This window comes from Cyphomyrmex costatus, unplaced genomic scaffold (genome assembly GCF_001594065.2).
Source record: "Cyphomyrmex costatus isolate MS0001 unplaced genomic scaffold, Ccosl1.0 scaffold135, whole genome shotgun sequence".
NCBI classification, from domain to species: domain Eukaryota; kingdom Metazoa; phylum Arthropoda; class Insecta; order Hymenoptera; family Formicidae; genus Cyphomyrmex; species Cyphomyrmex costatus.
In genome coordinates, this window is record NW_017275337.1 from 711,243 (window position 1) to 735,337 (window position 24,095).

At 36.4% G+C, this 24,095-nt stretch overlaps 2 protein-coding genes across 2 annotated transcripts; one reads left to right on the plus strand and one right to left on the minus strand.

Moving 5' to 3' along the window:
• Positions 1 to 2,697: 2,697 nt before the first annotated feature.
• Positions 2,698 to 4,179, plus strand: mRpL30 (mitochondrial ribosomal protein L30). Its single transcript, XM_018551198.1, has 4 exons — positions 2,698 to 2,796; positions 2,946 to 3,095; positions 3,512 to 3,638; positions 3,711 to 4,179. The coding sequence occupies exons 1-4, from the start codon at positions 2,789 to 2,791 to the stop codon at positions 4,002 to 4,004; spliced, it is 579 nt and encodes a 192-aa protein (XP_018406700.1). The 5' UTR covers positions 2,698 to 2,788; the 3' UTR covers positions 4,005 to 4,179.
• Positions 4,180 to 6,604: 2,425 nt separating this feature from the next.
• PsGEF (Protostome-specific GEF) lies at positions 6,605 to 23,558 on the minus strand. The gene is made up of 15 exons (XM_018551208.1): positions 23,319 to 23,558; positions 22,331 to 22,953; positions 21,140 to 21,894; positions 17,991 to 18,231; positions 15,995 to 16,049; positions 14,514 to 14,795; positions 13,841 to 14,155; positions 11,493 to 11,908; positions 10,709 to 10,921; positions 9,999 to 10,361; positions 9,750 to 9,864; positions 9,163 to 9,566; positions 8,527 to 8,748; positions 7,944 to 8,286; positions 6,605 to 6,880 (listed from the first exon to the last, which is right to left on the minus strand). The coding sequence occupies exons 1-15, from the start codon at positions 23,556 to 23,558 to the stop codon at positions 6,605 to 6,607; spliced, it is 4,863 nt and encodes a 1,620-aa protein (XP_018406710.1).
• Between the last annotated feature and the right edge of the window lie 537 nt (positions 23,559 to 24,095).

A 24,095-nucleotide genomic window follows, 5' to 3' on the forward strand; every position in this document is an offset into this window, starting at 1 on the left:
ACGACGCGACGCGATATGCCTTGCGTTGGCACGTTGCGCGGCTGACGTCAGATGATCCTGCGAAGTCAAAGCACAAATAGACGCTGGCGACGAGCGGAGCGGCAAGCAAGTAAAAAATAAACAAATAAGTCCGTTATCGGCCGTTGAACAATTGACTATAAATGTTACGTTACCTATAAAATATAATATAATGTACTGATTCTACAACTATAGTAATTAACTATCGTCATAAAACCGCACTGCAATTAATGCAATTAAAATACTAATTAAAGTTGTTATACAATCAAATAAGGTATTTAGTTAATTAATATTTTACTCGTTGTCTATTCATGTATAATTATATCATGTTCGAGCACATCGCGATAACAATAAGAATCAAACTTCGATTTCAATTTGAATATATATATCACGCGCGTGTCTATTTTTTACTTGACTCACGTAGTAATAAGTTGCTAACTTCGCGTTGCCGCGAAACGAGTCAGATCGGACGTCGGACTCAAACACCTCGACTACCACTTCACGTTTCTCCTATCATGAACGAACTTCAGGGTACGCTCAAGTATCGAAAGTGATCGAAAGTGTCGGGATGAGTGACTAGCTGTCGTTCTTGCCGCGAGCGATCGCGAATTTCCCTGAATTTTTCAGTCGAGTGTTCAATTCAAAGTCGAGAATGCTGTACAAAGTAACGCGCGATTATAGTGGACGCGCTCGCGAGTGTAATCAGCCACGTTTTCCGGCGATTTTCTTCTACGCGACAGTGAACGTCGAGTATCCAAAGTAATGGAGCGACGCGGAGCAAGAGGCAAAGAAGGATATCAGTAATGAGAGTATCAGAACGCAGGAATGGCAGAGATAACAGCTCGCTTGCATCGCGAGTGGTGAGTATGTATATTTTGTTTGTGTGTGTGTGTGTGTGTGTGTGTGTGTGTGTGTGTGTGTGTGTGTGTGTGTGTGTAACTTATGGGAGTAATATTGAGTGTTTTCTATTTGGTGGCAGAGTCAACACAAGTGTCGTTCTATCTTTGCAACGTTCTACTTTCTGACAATGAATGACAAGAAAGATAGGATGATGCGTGTGTCACTATTAGATACGTTCAGAGAGATGTTATTCCGTCTTCATCGTTTATTAGATATAAACAAGAATAGAATGATACAATAGCGACTCCTCAAACGCATCTTTATATGTAAAGTTACCCATTAATTGTGTAGTGAAAAATTCACCAATCATGGTCCATTATTCTTTTCACATTCGATTGTGATTAGTTTAGATTTGTGCTACATTGTGCCGCAAGAATTAATGACATAACTCAAAAAACAAAACGTTAAATTGAAAAAAACGTTTTTTTTGCCAGCACCGCCATTTTGTTTAATCGGCGAAATAAACATTGTGCTGAGTTGTGCTCGATTTGTGCTACAATTGATTAGTGAATTTTTACAATCATGCTTACACAAATGTAGAATAAACTTTAAAATTGTACAACTGCTGTTTGTTCGTCGTTCCTGATTGCGACGACCACTTGGATTATCCTATAAATATTATAGTACAGTCATGTTTTTCCCTGCAATTTTTTTCTTAGGCATAAATTGCCTATCGACAATGCACAAATCATTCGGTAATGATTGGCAACATGTTTGTTCGACGGAAATGTAAATATATCTACTGAAAAACGATTGTGTTTGGCGTCAATATTAATTTTTCGCTATGCCGAATTCTCTGGACGTTTTTTAATGAATTTCAGACGATAAATCGTTTCTCTTTGTGTGTTATATTGGTAAATTTAGGTAGAATAAAATTGAGGCCGCTTCCATTATATTTGTCGTTATCAATGCATGACCGACGATTTACTCTGTTTATTAGTAAAGTGCATATTGCACAATGAAGCGAAACGGGATGAAAATGAGGTAAAATTTGAAAAATAGCTTAATCGAGCGGGAATATGATTTAACTATTATTAGATTAATTGTATGTTTACTATGTGTGTATATTTTATTTTATAAGACCCCAAACTTGTGTTTTAATAACCACAAAATTAAACATCTAAAGAAAGAGAATATTATATTTTTTGAGAATTATGGAAGAAAGGGAAACATATATATTATATATATATGTACATACAAAGAAGTATACTATACAGAAACAAAGAGGAAAAAAGCAGGAATTTTACAATAACAATTCTATATATATATATAATTACAGAAATTACAAGATTTTAAAATAATTTTAGACTATTGTAAATAAAAAAGTCAAGTATCAAATATTTAATTCTTTTATATTTTATCTCTTATATATTTTGTAGCTAATTATGTTATTTTGCTCCTGGCATATATTTACTCGCCATCATCTTAAAACAAAATCGTATTCGTATTGACGTATTTTTTACGTAATTTCTTTCTTAAATATCCTAACAATTAAATTACTAAGTAACCCTTAATTAAATATTTTCGTTATATTAAATAAAAGAGCTTAAAACAAATTGGAAAAGTAAGACTTTGTTATTTCGAGATTGATCATAGAATTCTGCATGCATACACATCTTATATCTACAATTATTACGTTTCAAGCATCTAATATCTTGGTCGGTAAAGATGAATTCAGCGCAGCAAGATACTGTTGTTAGGTATTGCTCGTCCATGAGATTTCTCTATTGGTTTTTCCTTCGTACTCACTAGTTGGCGCTATAGTCGCTATACATCAGTTATGCACAATGCACGTAATAAATTACTAAAAAGTTAGGATTGTGTGATATTACGTATAATAAATAAAAATAAACGCGAGTATAAAAGGACAATGTTTACGTAAGTAAACAAATTGAGGTTGTTGTAATTATTTGAATTACGATAGAAACAATACACACGACAGTTATTGACTTTTACATACTCCAAAACAAGTTAACTCTAACCTATACATAGATACTCAAGAGTTACGAAATTATTTTAATTTTTAGCTGCAATGTGACAACTAAACTGACTGGTGCACCTACTTTCTTAAATTTCGTACGTCATATGACCGTCTTTATGAGACGGAGAATTAGGTATAAAGATGCAAAGGGTAACCCCGAGGGGATAAAATATGAACATGTTACATATTTTCCAAGGTATGTGAGGTTATATTACATCGTATTTAATTTTTTTCGACATTCCGCTGTTCATGAATTATAATAAAAAAAAACAGTATATTTACTACGAAGAGAAATTATCAGTCTTTTAAATTATATACATATTTTTAATTATTTTTTACATTTCTAAAATTAAAACATATTTTTGAACTTTTGCCGTTCAAAACAAATTCACTTTTATGTAACTAAAAACATAAACAAGAAAAAAACAATATTTAATAATTTGCGAAAATTTAAAGTTTCAAAGGAATTTTCTTTTAAACGTTGAATTCCGACAAATTGTTAAATACTGAGCAAAATACATTTTGAATTCTGAAAGAACTATGACAACTCTCACAATTAGTAAATCTCACGATTGCTACTCTTGGTTTGGGTACTCAAAATTACATTTGTAGACATCCAAATCATGTTGATCCATCATTCGAACCGAGCAAGTTGTTGTTAGTGACACGAGTAAAACCTTTTGCGGGTAATCCATGGTGGGAGAAAAGGATGCTCAAAAATATAGGTTTCGATGATGAGGTAGTCAAAATTGTATACATAAAGCGTAGGATAGTCTTTAACAATCTCTTTATTGACTTGCTCGTCTTACAGCCACACAAAAATGATCCAGTGATCGTAAAAAACGCACCAGACGTATGTGCCATGCTCTGGAAGATAAAGCATTTAGTAAAGATCGTTCCCATAAAGTTGCCCGACAAATTGCCAACGCCGGACGATCTAAATGGCACATATTTACACGAGAATGGCACGTTTTATGTTGTACCGAAAGTAGATCCTATTCGCGAAGAAGCCGTGGAACAGTTTATAAACAATCCAAAGAAGCTGAATCGTGATATTATACAAGAGAAACTCAGGCTTAAGTGGTTAGAAGGAAGCTTGATGTAATTGAATTAGATATAATACAAATAAATATTTGTTAATAAGTCATTGATATGAATCTATCAATGGAGGAACCTTTAAAATAATCCTTTGGTAATCCTCGGTGAAATTCCCTTCCTGAGTAAAAACTTTCGAAATATTCTGTATAGTAGTAACAAGAAATTTAGTCTGTTAGAAGCAGTCTGTGTGTATGTGTGTGTAAAAAATATATAAAAATAATATTCATGAAAAATAGTACTTTTGCACTTTAAGAGATACAAAGGAAAGGATGATTTGAATAAATAATATAGTTTTATTTATATTTTTCATATGCGGTCAATCGACCATTTTACAACTTACTAACAATAATGTTAAAATTTTAGTGTTTTATTTAATTCTTAATCTGTTTAAAGCATTCCACATTCCTAGATTGCGTAATAAAATTTTTCAATTCATTTCAATCTTAACTTTATTAAATTGATTCCAAAACTTAATTCATGAAATACATTTAATACTTTTGAAAATTAATGTTAAATTAAGATAATGACTCTTTGATAAACTCTCGCTAAAATAGATATGACTAATGAAATTTCAATTTTAAAATCTATGACTAAGCATCCAATGAATTTGTAGAACTCTTTCTTGACCAGGAGTAAAATCTATAAGATGCCCTGCAATAAGATTTTATTATCTTAATCATGGGTTTTTCGATTCACTTTTAGCCAAAAAGTTTAAATATAAATGTTTAGGTTCCAGTTTTTACAATATACATATAATCTTACGTTCAATTAAGTTACAATTAAATTTAGGACTCATCATAGATCATTATTGCATAATAACGACTGTAGTATAATAATAAAAAAACACACTTAAATTTAATATATTTTAAAATTTATTAAATTAAATTAATTATTATTATATTACAGCCGCTCAGAATAATTCGTACTTATTTATCTCCTTGACATAAAGTAGCTTCAACCTTGCGTAAGATAGCAGCTTGTTGCGGGACACCTAATATAATAAGTGGAAGATAAATGCCGCTTTGGGTCAGTCGTGCGGACCTACTTAGATACAGTGTTCCAAAAACAAAGAGTCAAAATTCAGAAGAAGTCTACATTCACGAGCGGAACTCGCCGATTCCAACTGCCGCCGATCAGCTCAAACGATCCGGAAACGATTCGCTAGGCCGTGCCCAGAGGCGTCCTGTCCTCGCAAGGTTTAGCAAGCTTACTAATAGCGCGATTCTGAAACTGTACTCGACTAACCCTGAAGTTGCGTTTCCTTTGTCACTGATAGAGGACCAACTGTAACTTTTATTCCCTTGCGGTACTAAGAAGTGAACTAGATTGAAACTGCAGTTAAACCTAATATCAACTATTCGTATTCACTACTACCACTCTATGAAAACAACTTCGGCCTCTTACATGCTCGAGCAGAATTCAAAAAATCTCGATAAACACGAATGTTTTGGAAGTCCTAGTAACGGAGAGGTAATGTGATTGCCTTTCTCCCTCGATTTTCCCCGTTTCTCGCAATATTTTCTTTTTAATATACATATAGTATTTCCTGAGTGACAGTTTACTCGTGTGTCAAATCTTATTGATTCTTTGCAGTGTTATCTTCAAATGTTTTTGTAATCAAGTCTAATCGTCCTCTATGCTATCACAGTAATTATCATATACTTCAATATGCTAATACATTTTAATATATTATCTAATATTTCTCCAAACTAACACGCGACTTATGAATTTAACGTTTTGTATCAAGATAACTATTAATTTTTTGCTTTATTTGCAATTTTGATGCTAAATAGTTATCTCAATGATCTCATTGTAAAACACAATACCCTCGATACCGATAGCCTTCATTTTTTCGCATAGAGCGACGTGACCTCTTTCATATACTCGACAGCAAGAAGCGTGACACACGAGTAAAGCATCACCCACACGACGATTCTTGTGAGTTTACGCGGAACTGGTTCGTCTCCGATTGCGCAATTTCCAGAAACGCCTGTCCCTTGACGTATGATGAATCGAGATTGTGTTCTGCGTTGACCTGGCGCCGCCCTTTTCCGGCATGTACATCCTCAGTAGTCGCGCTGCCCTCTCCTCTTGCGATCTGTCCGCTGCTTTTCCGCTCAGGAAACTCAGTAGCTTCATGCTCCGTCTCTTTAGCCTCAGTCTGTTCAGAAAATTTGTCTCGCCAGTGCTGGACGGACTCGCTCTCTCGTTCTGATCGTCAAAGTCTTCTTCGAACCTCTTTGACCTCCTTAGCTGATCGGTCCTTTTACTTCTGTGTCTTCTTTTGTCGTTCGCTTCGGCGGAGTCTGCCCTCCGCATCTCTTCCCGCCTTTTCTCGGCGTTCATCTCTTCGACGTTGCGAGAATTGGTCTCCTCCGCTCTTCTTGCGACGGCTTCCAGCTCTTTAAGACGTTCGGCCTCCTTGGAACTTTTTGAATTAGGCGAACCGACCATTTCCGACGCTGCGTCCACGTCTGACAGCTTGCGATGCAAATCGACGATCTTCCGGCGGAACTCCTCGTCTTCCTGGTTCAGTTTAGCGAAGACGCGGTCGCGCTCGTCCGCGTTCGCACCGACGCTCGACTTGGACGTCGTTTGAAACCGTTGTCACCACCATCCGACCTGGTGTTTACCGCTGCCAGGCGAATCCTCCTCTTCGGGCAGCGGCTCCAGCCGTCTCCTGCCGAGAAAACAGCGCAGCGAGCCCAAGCTACCGCTACTGCCCAGTAACTGGTCCATGCTCAGCTCCGGCAACGAGCAATCTTCATTCTCTGATTCCTGATCGACATCGTCCTCCGCTGACAGATTTAGGCCGTAATTGTCCTCACCGATGGCACCGGCACCCATCGCGCCACCGCTACTGCTGCAGCCGTTCGGCGGCGGCTAGGGAAGTCAGGCACAGCTCGGGCTAGTGATTCTTTGCAAAAAGAAAAACAGAAGGCAAGCGTCGTCATGCAGGCAAGCGTGCGAAGCTTATTTTATCTTCTTTTTATCGCTGCATTCCTGCGTCACATATGTAATCAAGGGTGAAAAGGCCCCTGATTTAATGTATAATGATTCCATATTCAGTGCTAGGTGCGACCATTTGATTCTATGGTTTTATACATGTCTCAAGTGAGACAGTCGCATTTGGGCAATAAGTACGACCTGTAATTTAGAACAATACTGTCGCAAAAATTTCATCGAATTAATTCCATGAATTAAAAAATAAAACTACTTGCCATAGTATTGTACAATACATTAAATTTCGTACAAATTGTTTTCAAAGTACAGGCGGTTGCAATTTTTATATTGAATGCAGAGTGCAATTTAAATGAGTTAATGCTCCGAAACTAGATGTTATTTTCAAGCAAGCTTAAAAACGGTCATACTCATACGTATCAAGTGATCATTATTTATTTATGCAATGCAATATAGATTACAATTTAAAATCCATACTGTAATAAGTTTTATTGAGAGTCGCCGCGATGAAATATTTAGATTAGAAATGTTTATAAGCTATATTGTACTAAATTATTTTAAAAATTAATACCGATTTCTTTTTTTATTGGAAAATTTATTTCTAAGTTGTTTTAGATTTGTTAAAAAAAAATAAAATTTATGATGTCTCTTATATGATTACATTCATCTCTATATTACATAGATCAGTCAGTATTCATAATCAATTTTTATATTTAGAACCATCTCAGATATAGTTTTAAGATGTCATAAATCAATGACAGAGCCATCGACATCTTAAGACATTACTTAAGATCTTGAAATAAGAACTGACTATAAATATCGATTATATTCTCCATTTCATGAAATGAGTATTTAATATATAATATCTAGAGATAAGTTTGTCAATTATGATCACTTGATAAAATCTTTCACATTGGGACTTCACTGTGCTTCTAAACTATTTGGATATTATAATATCGTGTATTATCGTTGCAAACATTATTACCGAATTGGCGGTGAAACTTTCATCATCCGGTCCGCCGGAGGTCGGCGTGCCCCATATATCATCACCGGAAGTCGCCCCGGATGTAGTACCTTCTTCGTCGTTTGGGTCTAACGAGAACTCAGTTCGTTCCGGGGGTACTGGCGGTTGAAGAAGATAACCGCCGACACCTTCGCTAAGTTGTTCGAGCAAAACCATCTTGCTAACGACATAGTTGCTCGCTCGAGCAGTCCATGCTCTCAAGCCAGATGGTGGCGACTCTGTATCCCGGTTATCATCGTCCCCTTGCTCATCCAGCTCATCATCTTGATCCAGGCTGCTCATTGTACCAAACCGTCTCAAAGCTCTGCGTGAGAACGATTGTTACGGACAGAGGAAATAAAAAAGTCGCTTTAATCTACGATAGGTTTCATTGAATTTAAATATTTTTAATGTTAGATGTTTAGGTTCAAACAAGTTTGACTAGTTTTTTATTTCTCTTTTTAATAACTAAAAAGACAAATCTTAATATCGATGTTTTTGATAATTACATATAAATTAATCAGATAAATAAATATATATAAGAAATATAATTATAATTTCATACCTGTAAGGGGGTTCTCCGTCACAATCGAGATCGTCCTCACTGCCGTCTTCGGTATTACCATCTGCAGGCGTATAACTAGGACTGTTACGTCCTGGGCTATCGTGTAGCCCATTTCGCAATCTATGCCTCGTACAGAAATCGGGAGTTGGTGGAAGAACCGAAATCTTTGGTGGCAATGGAGAAAACGGATCCCTTTGCAATGGCGGCGTAGGACAACCCAATCTGTAATTAACGATTATACAGATGATAGAAAAACCATTCAGCATTTATATGGTAGATAGTACATACCATTCTGAGTAAAAAAGCCTTAGTGAACATATATCGAAATCTTAACCATTTGTAATGTAAATGTTGAATGGTTTTTTTAACAACCTGTAGTTTATTATAATGAACTTAACAAAATTAACAATAATTTTTAGAGTACATTTTTACAATTTACATTAATAATTTTTAGGTCCGGTATTTTATTATTTAAAAAATATCTTCGGTTTTACTTGCATTGTTTACAACAAATACAGAGAGCCATGGAATGAATAAAAAATTAAAAATTTTTTAGAATGCATTAAAGACTTTAAAAAATAAAATATTTGAGTATCTAATAAATATTTAAGTTTGGTTGCGCGTTAAAATTAATACCTATGACATCTTCGACAAATGTTGATGGAACTCGTTGAATTCTCCTTTGTGGGTATATGACTGCCGTTCTTTCTCGTCATACTGTTCGATTTTACAGTACTTAGACTTGCACTCGATGCAGTGCTCTGTTGCTCCACGTCGGAATTCGCCATGGTGACTTCCTCTGTCGCGGTATCCTGACTGGTCGACCGACTATTGCTCTCTCGGGGAGTTCTGGCCGCTAATTCCTCGGCTGTCCATTCCTCAAAGGAACCCTCGTGGTCAGGAGGAGGAATTTGATGCGAATTGCGCACCCATTGCGCCAAGTGATTATTCTCTCGAGAGTTCTTCAGAATCGTCTCCAGACTCTCGCCAGAATGCGATTCCTTCTCCTCTTCGTTAGGTTGTCGAGGTTCTCTTGCGATCTATTACATTCAGGCATCGATTTTGGAATTTTGGAGAAAATAGATGCTTAAATTAATGAAAAAATGATCTTAATTTTTAATTTAATTTTTTTTGTAATAATATATGTGAATAATTTTTCCCTCAAAATAAGGTAATCAATAGGGTAGTTTCAAATATCGTAACTGTCATTATTTTTCACTAACCTGCGAACTTTCCATGGTTTCTCTGGTTGCGGCGAAATTGTTACCAGCAACCGGACTCTCTTCGGGGCTGTCCTGATCCGACGAGCTCAAACCACAGCCTGTATTCACATAGATGCTAAAATGCAATGAAAATTGGTGCTCATGAATTCTACTTTGTCCATTCGCGCGACTCTCCGCTTATACCTCGATTCCCGACAAAATATTCCGCGACGCGCACACGCGTACTTTCGCGCCAAGCCCGCCACTCACATTTGCCGTTGAAGAAGATTGTGCCAGACAGCCTTGAGCTCCGGGGTGGGCGCTCGAAGGATAAGAACACGTCTTCGGGGTCGACTGTGTGGACTGCAACCGCCGCTGTTTATCGTCTCGGCGTGATCGTTGTCCACGCTGCCGTTCGGGTGTATGGCGACCTGCAGCCTAAACTCCGTCGGTCTCTTTCGTACGGTGAAGCATGCCTCAGCGATGCTGGACAATCGCAGAGGTTCTTCGGTGACGAAAAGCACACGGTCTCGCGATACTCGCGCGAATACTAAGAGATCGGTCAACAGTAAAGCCCATGACGGTTGTAGACGCGCTCGACCTTCAACTTTAGCGAGAGCTCCGCCGAAAAGCCTAAAACAGATTTGATATTTTAATAATTATCGAACATAGCTTTTCACATAGCTAAAAATGATCATAAGTTGTTACGTCAATAAACTGATTAATTCCTGATCTAATTTTACAGAATATCAAAAATGAAATTAATAAATAACAATCGACTGGAAAAGTCGATTTTACCAAAAAAAAAGAGTAAATTTTTATTCTTCACTGAAATGCAAACAGCATATTTACTAAAAATTAAATTTTATATTAATTAAAGTTATGTATAACGTTGTTCGTGAAATTCTTAAGAAATTAACAAATATATTATGTAAGTTTTATATATTATCACACAATACATTATAAATTAGAAAGCTCACCATCGTCTTCCTGGTAACGCTAAGGTAAACGGCTTGCATCTCGCGAATACCAATCGAGATTCTACTTCCTGTAAACTTAGTAGGGGCCTTCCGGTATCTCGCGGTGGTTCCATGACACCCGCGTTTGCCGTAGCTTCTCTATAGCCCTGGGCCAAATCTCTTGCTTGTTGGCAATTTCGTGGGGACGCCTGGCCCAACAATCTTGTCATCTCTCTGCAAGCATGAATTTACTACGAAAATGGTACGGTTTTCGCTTTCTCAATACTAGTAGTCAAGCTTTAACTTAAGGTTTGGATAATATATTGCACGATTTATGAGAAAATTATAGTATTAAAAGTATTAAGATATTATCAATCTCTATAAATCAATAATCCTTTAGTAGAGTGTTTAAAAATCAAGAATTATTAAAAATACGAAAAATTCTTAACATAATAACGAAACTATATACATCACTATTTATAAATTTGATTAATATTTGTCTTTTAGTTAAATTACCATAATTGTAGCAAATATAGCAATACTAAAAAAAAAACGAAGAAATTTTAAAGTAAAATGAAAATAGCGATTGAATAAATTATTTTTTTTTTATCTTCCAACTTTTTATATTAGCGACAGCTTTATAAAAACACATATACTTATGTACATCACAGTTTAATTATCAATCCTCGTTTTTAATAATTAAATTTAAGCAGTTTTATTATTTCTTACAAGATGTGTGGTTTTTATCAAATAAAAATGATCGATAAGCGAATTAGATCTCTTTATGAAGGAAATTCGTGCCAACCTGTAGTGTTCTAAAGGTAGAAGCAACACCCCGGTGAGATCGGGGCGTCGTTTATGCGGCACGGCGGGCTCGCAGACTAGCTTAGCGAAGGCCGCGTTCCGCCTGAGAGCGACCAGCAGGCAGCAGGCACGTTGTAGGCCACTGAGGTATCTTCGATAGGCAGCTGTGATTTTAGGAACTCTACACAGATAGCTGTCGACACCGCCGCCCTCGTCTCTGATCTCCTCGGACAATTTGAGCAACTCATCCAAATTCTGGAAGAGGATCAGATAGTCCGTCGCCGACAGAACATCGCGTCGTTCGCACAGCGGGACCATGAAGCGCGTGTGTCCGCTCTTCAAGACGCCCCAGTACCTGGTCTCGCGTACAGTTAATTCCTCCTCGGGTGGCGCGTCAGGTGCCAAGCTTGGAAAGACCTGTTTAAACGAGTCGCGAAAAGATTTTGGACGACTTTTTACAGAAAATCAAAATATCATGCTTATTGTTTCTCGATGGATTTCAGAATTTTCCCGTTTTATCATTCTAAGACGAAGCTCATAAATGATATTTATATATAGACAGAACTACTCTTATTAATGATTACATAATATAATACAATGAGATTTTTTATCAATATATCTATGTATTATACAGCAATAATTAAATATGCAGGTAAAATAATTTTGTATGATAATACTTGAAATAATTTCGAACAATCGGATTCTTAATTTTGCTTTGTAATTTGGTATAAGATAATGTTAACACCAGCTGTAGTAAGAAGTTCTCTCTATCAATAACGAGGCAAGAAATACATTTTTACACAATAAGAAATTAATTTTTAAAATGACTGATAATTAAACCAAAATGATGATTCGGTAATCAAACATATAAGAACGTATAATAATTAAAAATTTCTCAGGATAAGGGTGGCAAGGATATAATAAATAAACAGAACGCATGGTTGGAAACAAAACTTGTTGACAACAAAAAAGAGCAACCTGATCAAGGTACAAAACATAACCGTATCATAACTTAAACGGCATCCCTCACGTGAGAGACGCGCGCGCTATACACTACACGCTCCGCTACAATAAAGTATAATAAAGAAAGAGAAGAAAAAAACAATACATGGGTGTATGACGCTTTTCGCACTATTTTTGTGACGAAACCAAAAAATAAGCTTTTAATAACGCATGCTAATGACGTCTCTATTAAATTCGCATATTTCCGCTATGATCCTTATAAGTTCTTCATAAATATATAAAATTTTTCCGCGATTCCTTAAATATGATTCTAATTTAGCATTAGAATTTTGCAACATTTTTGATTTACAAGTGTATCCAAAAAATAACAATAGACGATTAAAAATTTTACAAAATGGTTGACTATACATTTGTCAGACATCTATCGCGATCTCTAGAATATTAAACAATCATAAATGCGAGTTTACATAATTAAATCTTGCAGTATCGCATTGTTTGAGCTATCTCAATTATCACACATCTTTCTGATCGTTTTTTAAATATGATTTATAAAATTGTAACGATACTTGTGATAAAAAAAATGTATTATCAGACACGTTTGCAAGTTTATAGTTTCGTAAAATAACATCAACACTCAGAGACGACAATATTTAGCAATATCAATAGCAATTAAATGTATATGTTTTTTTTATATTCTCGATGTTGAATTGAGAATAATTAAAAAATTATCTTTCCTACGATATCATCTTTTCATCATGTTGCAATTAAACTTTGTTAAATTACGTTCGACGCATTTCTCTACTTGATCAATTATTTTGTTAGAAATGGAAACTTCTTTAATACACTTTCGATCTTTAATTAATTTAGGATCGGCGTAATTATGCATTCAATGGCAAATTTTAGTGACACTGATAGTAGCGGTAATCTTTATATTGTACTAACTATATTTGTCAGTATCTTGAATCCTCAGACATATATCGCTTGTGATAACTACAGTAGCAATTAAAATAATTTTATACAACTATTTCAGACCTAGCGGTTTATTTTTTGCCTATAGGTATGTTTAACTTCACTGATTTTGAGATTTTAACTAATTTTAATCTCTCTTTTAAGGAACACGTTTAAATTAGAAGCAATTAAAATTAACCTTCTACAAAAATTAAACTTCAGTAGTACACTTAATGTTGGAAAGAAACCGGGGCACATGTAAAATACAAGAGAATAGATCATTTTATGTCTTAAATAATTGATTAAGGTATAGCATCACGCGTCAATTTTTATGCTATTATTCCATGCGACGTTTCTTCGTAATCAAGATACCGATGAATATTGTATCTATTAGTACCACTACACAGATAACGTTCACACGAGGACGCCGGTACCGACCTCGGCGTTGAACGTGACATGCTGGACATTGGAACTGGCGGAGGAGTATTGAAGTGTGGCGTTCACCGAGCTGGGTCTGTGATGGGCACCGGACGAGTGAGCACCTCCTCTACGATACACCTCCAGCACCAGCTGATTTGTAGCGGCCTGGATAAGGCCTAAAATTTCATCTCGTGGTCTCGTCACGACGTTTGTTGTCTCCACGAATACCACATGATCACCTGGCCGTAAGCCGGAACGTTCCGCCGGACTTCCCGGGTCCACGCGCTCCACTCGTGGTGGCCTGCCCCACGACAACGAAAATCCCCATGGAATCTGACGAATGAATAATAAAACATTCAGTCAATAGTATTGTTATAAATATTAGCAGGCACAAATATTAAATTATTTTTAACCAAATTTCTTTACATATTCTTATAGAAATTTAATATCGATTTGATGGGTGATTCTGACTAATTATTTGTTTCGGGTATTAAAAGTTATTTAGTGCTTTTAATACTCAAAATAAGTAATTTCCAATATTAAATTTACCACTATTAAATTGAATTTCTGTAGGACGTTATACGTGAATGTACTACAATATAATCATGTCCGTGTGGAAAGGAAAAATGTATAATTCAGCAATATTTCGTCTAACTCTGTTTTAAATAATTTAACACTTTTATAAACGCACCTGATTGACCGAAGTTTGCCTTATCAATCTTCTCGTGATAGTACAGGGCGTTCTGCCGCCTCTCGCGGTGAAACCCGGGTGCAAAGGCAAACCTGTCAGTGGATCAACTGGTTCTAATTCCAAATGCCTCAGATACATCAGATCATCTGTCCCTGAGTTGTTATTATCTGATTCGCCATCCTTGGATAATGGCGGCGACACGACGCAGTCTTGAGGTACACCCGCGAAAGGGGTGCTCGTGTTTCGGACGGATCCGGCTTCGAGAGGATGCCATGTCGCTTCCTGCAATTTGGTCGTTTTTTTTCCTGATTTAGTCTTCCAAAAATTCGGACGCTTGTTCAATGTATTTTTTTATATACACTCTATAATTAAATTTAGAAATTTAAATAAGAAGATATAAGAAATTAAAAAAATCGCAGTAAAATTGAAAGTTGAAAATCATGCTCGATTAAATTTTTTTCGCTAAGAAATTTATTATTTCAGATTATTCAAGAAAGAAAATCAACAAATCGATAAAGACTAAGAAATATATGTTCAAGACTTAGCGAACAAAATTTACTTAAATTAATTATTGTGACGATTTTTTTTTAGATATAATTGCAACAGCAGCTGCATAAGAATAGTTTAGCAATAATTTCTATCATCTTATCAAAATATAAAAATTGTAATACTGCAGTGCATTACATAATTGATGAACATTATTCTAAAATGAAGGACGCATGTAGGATATTATTTCAACGATAGCTAGTATCAGATAATGCCTGTGTTCATAGTGAATAACCCACTTAACATGAAAAAAACATTTTGAATTATTGATATGTCTGTGCAACAGCCATTATACTTTAATATCCAAGGTAGAAAGATCAGATTACGACTTTTACACGAAACAAGAAAAACTATAAGAACTTTTCAAATTCTGTTTAACTATCTATAAATTTATTTTATTTTATTTTATTGTATAATTAATATTTGTGCTGTATCTATATTATTTTCGAGAATCATTATAGTAACCAACGCTAAGGAACATTTCAATTGAGCATCGTAATAAATAACTAGTCCAAGTTTCTCATACTTATACTTTTTCTTTGTGAGGTTTCAATGATTTGTAGCAAAAAAAAAAAACTTTCTAGACGCCACTACAATATTCAAGGATTAATATAGCAGCAAAGTTTAGTAGACGTCTAGACGCATCCGGTGGTGCAATATACTTGGATAAATCGGCAGCAGACGTCTCAATCGAAAGTCTTTCGAGTGAATACTTAATGTTTCGATATACTTACCCTTATCCTGCAGGGAAACGCAAACTTTTAATAATTTATAGTAAGAAACTTTTCGAAGACACTGAGAATTAATACAGCAGCAAACTTTAGTAGACGTCTAGGTACTCCATGATAGACGACGTACACTTACGAAACGAATCGAGAGCGGATGTCTCTCGATCGAACATCTCGAATATATACTTGAAGTTTTGTGATATTTACCTTATCCTGGGACAGAGGTAGAGGAAGAGTCATGCAGCCCAGCAACTCGCTACGTCTGAAACAAGCAGAAAGGGAAACACGCATAAATTTCCGTTGTCCGGAAAGGCCACAAATTACGTAGGCACGTTCGTGTAGATGCATATACATGCATATGCCGTATACGAGTATCGTCCATACGCGAGAAGCATGTATATACAGCGTGACCGTATAATGTCTCGCGTACTGTATGCGAACAGTGGGTGGAGGGTGAGAAATGCACGTGGTAGACGTGGTGCGCATGATCTTGGGGAATCGATTCCCCTCCTACCGCAAAAGGGGAAACTCTTGGATGCCCCCAGAAATTACAATGGTTCAGACATTCAGACGGACCATCGACCGAGAAGGCACGCGGTTCGGAATTGCATAATTTTCGGCATTGTTAAAAACCTTTCAAATCTCAATCAAATACATCATAACCAAGATTGTGTCTAACGACAACATATATTACATCTGCAATATATTTGAGAAATATTAAAAATATGCTAAATAAGATGTGCTAATTTTGCACTTGAAACAATTTTGTATTAAAGCAATTTAATAAAATGCAAAACTGTGACGTACAAAGTTTCAATTTCGGTGTTTGTATAACACAAGCGCTTTCCTTCCGAAAAATGTTAATCTGTGCAAAAATATTTCAACTGCAGAATGAAAGAGAGCTTAATTATAAAACGTTATTGTTAAACAAATGTTTACGCAATTGCTATTGCAATTAAAGCTAAAGTGATTCAAATAGTATATTCATGTTCGAAGAGTGTATTGTCTTTGCGAAAACAAAAGCTTCATCGAGACGGCATTTTTCCAATAGGAGAATTCTCGGAACAAGCTTAAAATTAGGTTGACTGCTTCGATTGGACAATCCAAAGAATAAACAAGCCAAGGCCGAGACGGTGGTAGAAATAAGATTGATCGTCAATCGAATATTGAACGAGGAGAAACGCGTTTTCTTGCGAAACACGCCATGTTGACGTGCATGCGTAAAAGTAAATGCAGTAATGGATAAACGATCAGCTAATGGATATAAGTAAATAAACGGATTTATAGAGAGGCACGACAAAAAGATAGGAGATACGGGAGAAATAAATTCGTTGCTCCAATAACATAAATACCACGGACTACTCTAGCTCTTATGTGGTTCGTGCTCGCTTTACGAATTTCACAGGATTTTCTCACGCCGTACTATACCTCGGCGTACCTCGAGAGATTACTATCTCGTACACGGTACGAGGCATCACGTGCTTGTTAAGCTCCGTAAGTTAACGACGTATAGTTTACGAAGCTTTATCGGGACCAATTAAATCGCGGCTGATTCGCCGACCGAGGTTAATTTCTCCGTTTCTATCCTCCTCTATTACAAATGAAATAGCTCAAACCTTATCACGGCAACCTGCTTTCCAACCGCAAACATGTTCTAGAATTCGCTGAATTTGTTCTGTTATTCTTCGCTCTTTGTTCTCTCAAAGAAATCGTATTGTACAAAAATATTATGTATAAATATATTTGTCTATACACATAATTAAAGTTTTGCATGTAAAATTTTTTCATAAAAGTAACTAATATGTATTTCTTCAAGAGAACTTACGAAAAAATTCATTTTCATCTGATTTCATCTAAATCAAAATTTTTCTCGAATTATTTTAAAAAAGTAGTTTAGACTGTTATTCTATTTTTTTCAATCCCTTCGAATAGTTCTTCAATTAATCATGCATTAAACATAGCTGTCTCGCACGTATGGATTTTCTGAGAAAGTCATAATTAATCTTTCTTCCGTAAGAAAGCCGCGGGGCACTTGTGTTAATAAATAAATCTCCAGGAAACGGGGAAGATTCGTATGAAACTTTAGCGCGTTCGCCGCGGCCTCGCGAGATTTACGAACATAATCTGCGTCAGTATTTTCTTGCACCGTAGATATCGTAATCCTCCTATCTCTTTCTCTCTCGTTTTCGCGGAGCATGCTCACCTCGCACGACGATCCCGGTGCCAGACGGCGATGTCCAGGGACGTGGGCCTGTGACCGGTACAGTGACTATTGTATGCCGGGCAGGGAAGTATAAGGGTCTCGCGAAACACCGGATTCGGTGTAGCACGGTGAACTGCGGTTCTCTTGACGACTCCCTCGCCGCTAGTGTTCTTTAGACTCGCTTTCACGTACGCGTGCACCGGTCCTTCGTATGCTCTCCTCAGGTCCTTGCACCTTATCACTGCAAGAATTACAAAATTTTCAGAATATAAAGGATTGAAAAACATACATATGCTCCGTATTGTATTATGTTATGTTTGTTTTACAAGTCTTACTCTCTACTTTGAAACTAAAAATAATTTTATCTAAAGATTTTCATGATATATGAATAAAATAGAAATGTGTGTAAAGATTACAAAAAGTAATAAACTTATATTTATGATTTTTAAAAATAAGGGTTGGTCTCTCTCTCTCTCTCTCTCTCTCTCTCTCTCTCTCTCTCTCTCTCTCTCTTTCTTTCTCTCTACTCCTTCTTTAACAACTAATGAATGCTTTTTATAATAACTAATGAATATTAAGCGTGCGAGATTGGACATTTTACAGTTATAGTCACCTTGGTAGCTTTCAGACGTTCTTTTAATTTATATTTGCATAGTAAGGAGGGACTGTCTAATAACGTAATGAAAGAATCAGTAGGCTGTTACGACCTTTGCCCTATTTCATTTTCATTCCATTTACCTACCCAGGTTTTATCGGTGATAGAAAGGAATTGCAAAGACGGAAGCTTAATGAATAAGAAAGTGAATAAGTAAGCATATCGGAATAATCAAATCCAGTTGACATTTTCATTGTCAATAATCAAAGTCAAAGTTTATTAATGTAACAACGTCTAGTTTGTAATTATGGTTGTAAAAACAGTCATATAATTACAACTATTATATAGCTATGTTTTCCTTAAATTAAGGCTTTTAGAAAGACCAAGAAGTTGTCAAGGATGATGTATGTGTAGCACTTAACACGTGCGGTAATAAATTCCGCAGTACACAGAACATATTTTGCTAGTTTCCTTTGCTATCGTAAGTTCCGCTACATTTAATCAGGACGTGTAGTCACTTTAATTTGCCGTAATTACATTATTTCGCAATTATTTACAACTCTTATCACTGTTTCCATGAATTTAGTAGTGTTTTAGAAGCTAATGAAAGTAATCTCCACAATGTATGATTTGTCCAATTTTAAAGAGTGAAAGTGTTTCTCGTTTAAATTATAAATGCAAATATAACTTTGCGTACTCATAATTGTTATGTAATTATTCCATAGTTTCGAAATTGTTAAAAGAGCAAAAATGTTTAATATTCTACGCTCGCGTATGTATAGTATATTTTATTAGATAAAAAGACAATTCTTCCTTTGTTAATTATTTATTGTTAATTTTTACTTTGACGCATTCAAATAATATATACAGAAACAATTAAATTGCGTCATTATTTTATTACTTTAGAATATTGAAACTGCTTTGATGACTGCTTAGATATAATTTGTGGTAGATTTGCTATGTAAATATAATACATACAAATTGACTTAAAAATCTTCATTAACGTCAGACTTTAATATCTAATTAAACTAAACTGTTCTAAAATAAAAATAAAATAATCGTATATATACAATCGAATAGAATACATTTGTTCATTCATACACATTGTGTTAAATTTTGCATTGTGCGACGGTACTGCGGACAGGAGGAATCCCGGAGAATCGACGCTCCAGGCTCGCTCTTACGGCCGACTGTACCGCGGCACTCACTACTTGCGCCCGAGGCCGTCTGGCCGATGCGGCATTCGCCACTGGCTCCATCCGTGCCGAGGATTCGCATCGCACGATCCACTTTTCGGCGATTACCACGCACCATGGCATCGTGTTTCAAATAATCTCAAACGAATAGTTTCGCAGTAATAAGCCGACGAGTAGATTAAATTTGCAAGAAAAAGACGCACATACACACACATCACTATTCGCATGCAAATAATTATTTTTCCTAAAGTAGATACATTCTTTTTCCTGAAGTAAATATATATCCATAGAGAAAATGTTTACACCAAAAAGTATTGCGGCATAAGTAATATATGAACGAGATTTCCAGAGTAAATCGTGTCGACGTGTGCACTGATTTTCTTCGTTTGTCAACTCACCCTTGTATATAAAAATTAAGCGGAGATTTTTGGATGACGAAAGATGAAGGAGCTGTGATGTCGCGAGAAACAATCGCAATCGAGGATGATTAACCAATTCTATGAAACGGTTACTAGACGCGTCAGCAAGCGGCGCATCGACCGAATGCGACGCATCTCGCTCTAAGCATGGAAAGAACGGCTAGCAGAGCGAATCGATGGAACCTCTCTCTCGCCGCTGAGAACGAGAAAGGATCGCGACTGTTTACGCAAAGACAACGCAATGATGATCAATGTCGATGGGCTTACTAACCGGAATTGAGTCGCCGGGAGGGTCTGTGGGTTACTGGCACAGTATTATGCCGAGTGCAGGGGTGCCGAGCGCCCTCGAAGCACCTCCTCTCACGACACAACTGGCGCATGTCTCGTGACGGCGAAATTTCAGGGGTGTGCAAGGGTGGCAAGCTACCCCATGACTAGACATAATTGGAGAATAACGAATATCTCTCTTATTGTTAGAATGAAGCAAAACGTTTTGTCTTTAGGGAGTCAATAATGTTTAATAGTTGCAGCAAAAATTGCATAGCAGTAGTACCTTTTTCATTATTTTTAGGTAAACATTGTGCAAAATTATTATCTTTGTTTTTTCACAATATTTTATTTAAACGTAGTGTGTTTTAAATTTGGTTTTCGTCTTTGGAAAGGGAATATATTTGCATTCTCCTCTAACTCTAAGTCTCCATTAACCTGGGAATAATTATCTGATTTCTTTCTTATGTAATTGATTCCTTGTCTTTACACTCCAGTTAAATTCTAACAGTATATGATATATAGTATATTACTACTTGATTTTCTAGTTTATTAGTCTTTGAGAACTTTATGGATATAAATTTAATTATAGATGTAAAAATATCTCAGGTGTGACTATTCCCGAATTAATCACTATCAATATCTGTATATAAAATATAAATGTGAACTTACCTCGAACGTGTATATGCTCTGCCACGAGAGAACACTCGATTTCGATCGATCCGCAACAACTAGATCTTGTTGGCAGTTCGCTCTCGGGACTGAACTTTAAACATCTTCTGACAGTCGCAACCAAGGGCACTTCCGGAGTTGTCGACATAGAAGTGACAAATGATTTCGAGCTATGCAGATCATCCATCATGGATGACTTGGGGCTGTCAAGGTCCCAGGAACTGGTCTTCCTGCTAATATCGTCCTCCTTACGATCTTCGACACCGTAAAAGGACGTTTTCGTCGGCATATGTTTCTCGTCCAAGGTCGAATCAAGATCCGTCTCTAATGCGAGCTTCTTCACATTTGGATTGATGGCCTCGACTAGCGTGACCTGATTCTCCTTTGTCGAAGGGCTACATGTCCTCTTGGCTCGTTTGCCGTCCACCACTTTATCGCCGTCCTTTCGCGGACGTTTCCGGCGAATGCCACGTTGCCTCTTCAACGTGAACTCACCATCGAGGTCATTCAAAGGCGACGTGAATGCCCAGGACACCGGTGAAGGGTCCTCCAGGAGTTGACTGACCGACGATATGGAGCTGTCGTTGCGTGCCGGCGATTCTTCTTCTATTACCTCCGCGATAGTTTCATACGTATGATCCGTCATTTTTGATTCCGGCCGTTTTTCGCACGATGCCTCCAGAACTTTGTTTCTTTCCTCGGCGTCGCCCAGGAGAATTTCCGCTACGGTTTTGCTTCCAAAGTTCTCTTGCTCTCTACACACACATCGTGAATGATTTTTAATTTGTAGAATTCGTGCCATGATAAATTTATATATTCTTTTATTATTTTCTAATTTTTTAACTTTTCAACATCGGAATTGTTTTACAAAAGTACAATATTGATTCATTCAAGTCAAAACTATATAAAATATAGCAGTCAAGAATTAACACGTATTTGTTCCTCCTTGTTCATTGAGTAGTAAAAGTCAATGAGATTTTTAGTAATACACGACAAACCAAAAGAAGTTTAAAATTTTAAATTTCAGAAATTGTAATATATTATTTCGACATGTCTGTACTGTTTCATATTATATTGACAAAGTTCTTCCAATAGTTACAGGTTTTTTGCCACATTACTTGTATCCATTGCAAAGGTTTATTATATATCGTCACTTTACTGAATGATCTCTTTCAATTATTACCACCTTACCTGTGAAGCACCTCCGTAACTGTGTTGTCCATATTCTCATACTTCGGCAAATCTTGATCTATGGTGAGACTAGACAGCTTTCCAGCGAGCGGTGTCTGTCCCTGAGTTACCTTCGTCTTGAAGGGACTGATTGCTTGAGCAAGTTTGGTGTGATACGGTGTCCGGCATCGCGCATGAATTTTCGTTATCTTTGCTAGCTTTGGTAAATACGGCGTTCTTACAAGCCGCGTCTTTTGCTCTACGTTTTGGGAATAGACTTTAGTCTTCGTCCCCAGGGGCATCGAACCCGCCTCCATCACATCCTCAGGGCTGGTCGCCATCGAGATCTGCTGAAAGAAGTCGGAAACATGCGATTGCAGATTTGCTCGCGCCTCGTTAACAACATTTTGTGGCAGTTCGTTGTCACTCTGAAAGTTCTTGGCACGATTGTTCATGAAGAGCGTGGGGTCTGTCGGTAGAGTCAAGGCGGTGGAGCACTTGCTACCAGGTGGATAATATGTGAGCGGTCCGATGTCGGTGTCTACTCTTGGCGTACTTTGATAAAAGCTCTCGGACACCGGGGAATTCTCTCCTGTTTGTGACATAGATTGGCGTTTACTTGACCTTAGATGTGGCTTTGTTGCCTGTAAAATACATTAAGCAATATATTTTCAACAAGAAAAGTAACCTGTTCTTGGGAGAGAACACCTTACTTCATTTTTTTTTTAAAAAGTAACGCTATTAAAAGAATTATGTGGCAAAGTAATTTTAGTTAAATTGGCTGAAAATTAATATTTTATAGTTTATATATAGGAGGACTGATCAAAAGTTTCTATTAGTATATATAATACTAAAAAAATGGATAGATTTTGCTGATAACATTTAAAATTTTGGATCTAATCGAGTTTAAAAATATCTTTGAGTATAGTACACTGTTGTTTAACTGTATGAGCATACTATTATCATGTTATTATAAGAGAAAAGAAAGAGTGAATTTATTATTAATTACCTGAAAATACGTCCTCAAGTCAGTTCCACTACTTCTACACCTTCTTCTTCGAGCCGGCGTTGTTCTAGATGTGTTCGACGCATTCTGAGTAGATACTTGTCTTGTTCGGCAGCTAGCAGAAGTCGGCGGTGTGTTAGACAAGTCTCGAAAAGGCCGACGAGGAGGCTTGTTCAAAGTGGGCGGACCATGAGGTGTCGAACTGGTTGTCGACAATGATCTCGAAACCGTCCACTTCAGCATGTCTAGATGCTAAACGAGAAAAGGAAGAGAGTGAATGATTTTTAAAATAATTAAAGAGATTATTAATACACGATTTTGTTGAAGTATTTAAAAATTTAACTAGATACAGATCTATAAATAATTTTGTTGAATTACCAATATAATTGTAGGATGCTTAAGTTAATTAGAATACAAAAATTTTTTGTAATTGCTTATCATGCTTGAGTTTTTTTCTTAAATATTTTGATGGCCAACAAAATTATTTTTAAATGTGTGTATCCTAGCTAAATTTTTTAATATTTCAACTAAATCATTCTCTTTTTGTAAGAAAAAAATTTTTTTCAAGAAACTTCAAAATCAACATTGATATACATCCTATCTCCCACATAAAAAGAATAACATAGCAAATTAATTATGCTGACGTTGAGAATTCTCAATTGACGATAAAATTCTCAACGTCAAGCATAATTAATTTTCTAGGCTATTCTTTCTACGTGTGAATTACTATCCTTTTAATTCTATAATATGTGTCAAGTGTTCCGGAAACCGCAAAGTCAC